The following is a 5,950-nucleotide window of genomic DNA, read 5'->3' as shown; positions in this document are numbered from 1 at the left end:
GGGAAAGAGGAGCAAGGACTGAGTGGTAGCACAGCATATTAATACCCTTCTTTTTCCTGTATCATTCAGATAGTCTGAGGTATTTGTTTATTCTGTAACCTCGTCAGAAAAACAAAGGGTTTCCTAAGACAAAAAGCCAAGTACTTGGAGACAATTTAAAGAACAAAGAGCAAAGACTGTTTTCTACCTTCAAGTGTTTAAAAATCCCAGCTGCTATCTTCAGGCTTCTGTGAACATCTTTTGCTTCATCCTCCGTTATACTAAGAATGTAGAATGAATCAACGAAATTTTAGTTAGAAAGGACCTCTAGGTGTTACTTAGTCCCACCTCCTGCTTTGGAGCAGGACTATCTCAACAGTAGATCGGGGCAGTTAAGGATTTGTGTTTTGAATCCTTCAAGAATGGAGAATCTACTAACTCTGTAACTACCCTCATGGTAAAGAAGTTTCTTAGTGTCCAATCAATAAATAATCAAGTAGAAGTCACTTGAAAAAAGAAATGTAAGACCTTGTAATGACTTCCAAGAAAAAAGGTAACCTCAGTGTTAGAAGTCAAAGCCTTAGAAATTTGTAGGGCTAAAAGTCAACAGAGCTGGGATTTTGAGAACCTGTCTTGCACCTGGACCTTTGGAGCAGGACTGACGAAGGTTCTACTCACAACCAACACTTTATACCATGGCCACACAGTACCAGTACACTTTGGTCATGGATGAGAGAAGGGACTGAAGAGCACGTGGACATGACAACCCACGAATTAAGGCCAACTGCCTCCTTGAACTCCTACTGCCTCAGCTGGACATCCGCCACAGCAGTCAAAACTCAGAACCTGCTGATTTCTTTTTCTGGGTGGAATACTGCTGCACTGGAATTACTAAGACAAGAAAAACACTTACTCTTCTTTTCCAGCGAGTCTTGATGCATATTTTGTGTACCACAGAGCTACATTAAATCCCATGGAAACCAGTTCAAACACTGCATCCTGCTGGGCACTGAAGAAAGACAGACAAAAAAAAACCCCAAAGAAACCCCCAAACAATTTAATGCTTTCCATTTTGTTCTGACAAGCTCTCTCTGCTCATGGTTCACATAGCCTAAGTCGGCATTTCTCTCCATAGAATTTTTTTATTACAGAAGTCAACGACTTCCAATTCAGAACCTCCTACTTGCTGAACTGCCTAAAAGAGACTTTGATTTTTACTTATTCCCTTTAAGAGCTCGTAATTATAATCTCCCTCTATCAGATGCCTACTCCTACTGCTTGGGAACTTTTATTTTAAAATAGTAACTTGAGATTTGTTTAGCTTTGGGTGTGGCTGACATTTTCCCTTTTTTTTTTTTAAATTGAACATTTTGTGGAAAGCCTTGCTCTGGCATGTCTACTTTAAAGTTGAGGCTGCTAAGTTAGTAAATGAGAATGTATTACATCTCCCTCAAATTAATGCTATTGCGAGTATTTATGGAACTGCAGTCAAACAGCGTGTGCAAATAGCAGGAAATTTCAGAAGCTAAAAACACGGTCTCTGAAAAGAGTGAACTTGTGCAATCACAAGCTCAGTATAGCTCAGGAACTAGTAAACTTTAATAAGAAAGGTGCGGGAGTAGGAAGAATAGTGTTGGCACAAGTACAGGTGTGTATGACCATGAGAAAATCAGAAGGGAGTCCTAATGAACAGATTGTCTTCCAAGGGGAACGGAAGCTTTGAGGATGTCAAGCACTTCTTCTGGATAAAGCTTTACAAATTTGTAAGTGTGATTTTACAACACAATTACCTGCAATAGCAAGAGACAGCTGAATAATCCAGAAGGTTATAGTTTTATAATCCTACTTAAACCAGAAGCTTTGTTTGTTTGTTTGTACCAGGAGCTTTGGAGGACAAGAACAAATTCGGATTTTCAGCAACATTTGTACTTCAAAAAGTTTCGAAGATAGTGGTCAGGCAATGTGCCAAATGAAAACGTTTTAAACTGTAGTAGTCAGTGTTACGATACTCAGTTCAGCAATACTCTCAAGCTGCTTCTTTGCGCTGCTCTAGCCAACTGTAGATACAGTTTGCATATCAGCTAAGACACACTGGACCCTTCTACCATTCTCCTGCGTTATCATGCCTTTACAAAAAGGCAACACATGCTTAGAACACCCGATACAGTACAGCACAGCAATTAGCAAAAATGCAAAGCAACAAGTTCTTGGAAACTACTTTGTGTTCAGCATTTTTCTATGCTTCCACGTTTCCCTTCACTCCTGTGCTGGTACATGTGCCATAATATACATAATATACATTACAGACCAGAAGAAAGTGGCTGCATACCCTGTAATCATGAAACCATACGCACCTTGGAACTTGTCCTTGTAATGTGTCTGTCCACTTGAAATTCTGAATATACCTCAACTTGCATTCTTGGGAAGAGTCATCCAGCGAAAGGATAAAACCTATTAAAAAAAACCAAACCAACAGGCACTCTTAAAGAAACGGAAGAAAGTAATGAAGGAATGGGATCAATGAAAATACGGATATAGGCAAAGTTAAGTTTCTTGCTGTACCACTCAAAAACCCGTGTAACTTCCTGAGGCTTTTTATTCCTCAGTATCTTGAGAACAACATGTGCAAAACCCCTAACTGGCTACTAGAAGAAACTCCTTGCCCAGCAGATTACCAACACAACCCTGTGAGTCTTGATTGCTCAAGGAAAACCTGGCAGACATCTCCACATCCTGCATAATGACTAGTTGGGCACTGGACTGACCCAGGTACAGGATGGCTGAGGCTGCTCACAGAGAATGCATGACTGTGCCTGCCACCACAGTGGTGATCAGGAAATTCCAGGGAATGCTGCCAGAAAGACAGAAAATGGCTTGTGTCCTGGTTTTGCTGGGACAGAATCACAGGCCAGCCGTGGTCTGCAGGCCGTTAGCAGTTCGGAGTCAGCCAGGGCAGCTGACCCGAGCTGGCTCACAGGTCTATGTGACACCATAAACGTCACACTCGTTATAAAGGGGGAAGTTTGCTGAAGAGAGAAGGGCCTCCTGCTTGGGCTCCTCCTCCTCTCCTGCTGACTGCTTTCCCATTTGTGTTGACCACCTTACATTCATTGGGCTGAGTATAACTCTGCGTACTTTACATTTCCATTAGTATTAATATTAGTTCTGCTCTTTCATTAAATCTGTTTTCATTTCAACCTGGGGTCTCCTCTCCTTTTCCTGATCCCTCTTCTCTGCTGGGGAGAGATCATCGGGTGATAGAGCATCTGCTGTAGTTTAGCCCCAGATACAGGCTAAATGTCCATGCTCTTGTAAGCATGGACTCACCAAGTCATCATCTCTTTTGTCTCCAGGGCTACAGGAAACTGGTTCTTTTATGTCCAGCATCCCAGAAAGCAGCAGTCACTGGGATGAAGCTCATGCTATGGGATGTCCAAATCCTAGCACAGGTAGGCCCAAGGAATTTTCAGGGAAAAGTAAGATGGGCCTTGGTCCTCTCAGGTCTTACAGACTTCATGCTGTCACATTTATGAAGATGGAAAATACTTGTTCCTTTCACATGCAGAAGATTTAGTGACCAAGCAAGATATTTTCCTGAAGAAACTCTCCAAATCTCGTCTGCAGCAACATGGACTCTTACCTTTATCTAGAATGTCACATTAGCTCCCAGGGAGTTAGGGAACTAAACCAACTTCTGCTGCTTCACTTCCCACAGACTGAATGGTCACAGTTTCCATGAACCAGCTGATTCATGAAAACAGTCCTAAGAAACTTGCCCAAACACCTGACTGCTAAGAGAAAGTTAAAAAAATACTGGCAGGAGGAAGATTTCATGAGAATGCATCACCACAGGTGACCATCTACAGAAAATGCAGATACTATGCTAATGAGCACCTATACACACACCTCAGACAAGCAGCAGCCAAAGTGTGAAGTGGCAACAGGTCTTATTATCTAGCACTAGACAAACCGAAGAGGGAGTCCTAAACAATAGACTTAATTCATATTTAAAGGAGCAATTCACCACCATCTGACAGACAGAGACAAACAAACGTTTTCTCCTCCAGCAGGAAGCAGAATGAGTTAAAAGCAAGAGGACAGAACTGGCAACCCTTGGTGCTGGCAGGGTCACAGAGGATACTGAGACTCGTAGAAAGGGCCTCACAAGTACCCATGACTGGCATCAAGCATGGAACCCATGATGATACTCTCCTCCTGAGAAGTGTAAAGCTTCTTTATAGAAGATTAGGACATACATGTTCTGAGAAGCACCATTAGAACTCAAGTAGACCTCTTGCTGCGTTAGCAGTACCGCGTATCAATGTTCCTACCTTGCAAGAGCGAGAAGTACAAGTCAGTTGCATTCTTCATCATTTCTGGATTACAACTTGAGTCTGTAAACAGCTCCAACAGGCGTGTTCGAGATAACCTCAAATCACTGTGTGGAGGGGGAAAAAGAAAGGAAAAATAAACCTAAGAGATTTTACCCCAAAACGTACCCACCCATGTGTACCACCACCCTTCTGGCTGAGCAAGTGAAGCTAAGTGTTGAGTTTAGCTGCCTGAAGGCAAGCAAAGGTACTTTATGAGGAAGATGCCAATAAATACAGAAAAATCTTCCTTCCTTCTCTGGGTACATACAGTTAACTCTTTAAAGTACAACCCAGTTTAGACAGACAGCAATGGATGACCAGTGCTCATTATCAATCTGTTGTTCTATCACTAACTAGAGTAACTATGCCGTCATCTACCGAGTGGTCGGGTGCAGGGGCAGCAGGTAGCAAGCTGGTACGTTCTAATTCAGCATTAGACTGGGATGAGCGCAGAAAGAGATAAGAATAGATCCCCGAATAAGCCGAGATCTCTTTTCATTACATTCCTATCTACAACACAGCATTCACGCCTTGTTCACTTATGGAAATTACTTTAACTGATCTTTGAAGAAGAATGCAGAGTCATCAGAAAGACAACGAAATGTTTGGTCTTTTGCCTCTGCCTTATTATAATAGGCCTCACCATGCACTCAGAGACCTGAAAACTACATAATTCTCTCTTTGTAACTAGAAGTTCAATGTTATCAGTGTCTTACTGTCTCCCAGCCTACATGTTTCTAGTCATCTTCAGAACAAAAACTGAAGAGTGACCATTACTTCTAAGGATGTCCCCCAAACCGTGAGAGACAGAGCGCAGCTGATCATGGGTACACTTACTTGCAGACCTTTGCTGCAGCTGGAGTGGTGGCTACCCCATAATAATTAAAAGAGACGGGAGCTGTAGCCTTCAACGGGTTGCGATGAAACCAGTGGGTCATCTTCTTTCTCTAGTGTTGTTTACGCCAAATCTAAAGCGTGGGAACAAAAGAATAGTTGTAGGAAGAGGTGCAACCGAGATGCCAAAATGTTGGCAAAAATGTTCCAAATGTAAACAATTAGGAAAGAAATTAATTTGCAAATTGTATATGATTACACAGAAGGAATTAGGTTTCTTTTTTTCATTTGAAATGCTATGTGTCCTTACGCCTGGTCTTCATCATCCGTGTGCTTTGTCTGGGCATTTCACTCTCTTGAAATGCACGTCCTTTCCAAGGCAAAAAAGGTGGGCAAAAAGCTACAAGCTACTTTGCTCTTCACTACTGCCTTCTTCCTTATTTAAACCCTCCACATTTGTTACCTCCTGCGTAAGACTATTTCCCACGTAATTTACAGTTCACTGAGGTCATTATATTGTTACGTGGTGCGTGGTCGATCTGTCAGTAGCTTTCATTGCAGCACTGCTGACGTTCCTGAAACTGCAGCTACATTAGCAACCTGTGCTGAAAACACGGATATATTCACACACACGTAGCAGACCTGGAAGTCTGGCAGGGTACCGCTAGAACAGACCATCTTTGTTCTTTAACCTCACTTTCAGCAAACATAATATAAGCAGGGTGGGAGGATGGCACATAGCGGGCATGCGCTGAAACAAGGGA

The 5,950-nt window shown here is 42.3% G+C and overlaps 1 protein-coding gene across 2 annotated transcripts in view; it reads right to left on the bottom strand.

Moving 5' to 3' along the window:
- Positions 1-5,321, bottom strand: part of BROX (BRO1 domain and CAAX motif containing) — a 12,507-nt gene extending 7,186 nt beyond the window's left edge. Inside the window, exons 1-5 of one of the 2 annotated variants that reach the window (XM_010137808.1) lie at positions 5,190-5,321; positions 4,311-4,417; positions 2,334-2,430; positions 893-988; positions 188-260 (exon numbers count right to left, since the gene is read on the bottom strand). In XM_010137808.1, coding sequence (XP_010136110.1) covers positions 188-260; positions 893-988; positions 2,334-2,430; positions 4,311-4,417; positions 5,190-5,290 — 474 coding nt within the window. In that variant the 5' untranslated portion in view covers positions 5,291-5,321. The remainder of the gene's footprint in view (positions 1-187; positions 261-892; positions 989-2,333; positions 2,431-4,310; positions 4,418-5,189) is intronic. The other variant, XM_010137809.1, reaches the window with a different exon arrangement.
- Positions 5,322-5,950: the final 629 nt, after the last annotated feature.

Source organism: Buceros rhinoceros, unplaced genomic scaffold, assembly GCF_000710305.1.
Source record: "Buceros rhinoceros silvestris isolate BGI_N320 unplaced genomic scaffold, ASM71030v1 scaffold39606, whole genome shotgun sequence".
Taxonomy (NCBI): Eukaryota; Metazoa; Chordata; class Aves; order Bucerotiformes; family Bucerotidae; genus Buceros; species Buceros rhinoceros.
Note: the sequence above shows the minus strand (reverse complement) of the source record. Positions and strands in the feature narration are given on the sequence as shown.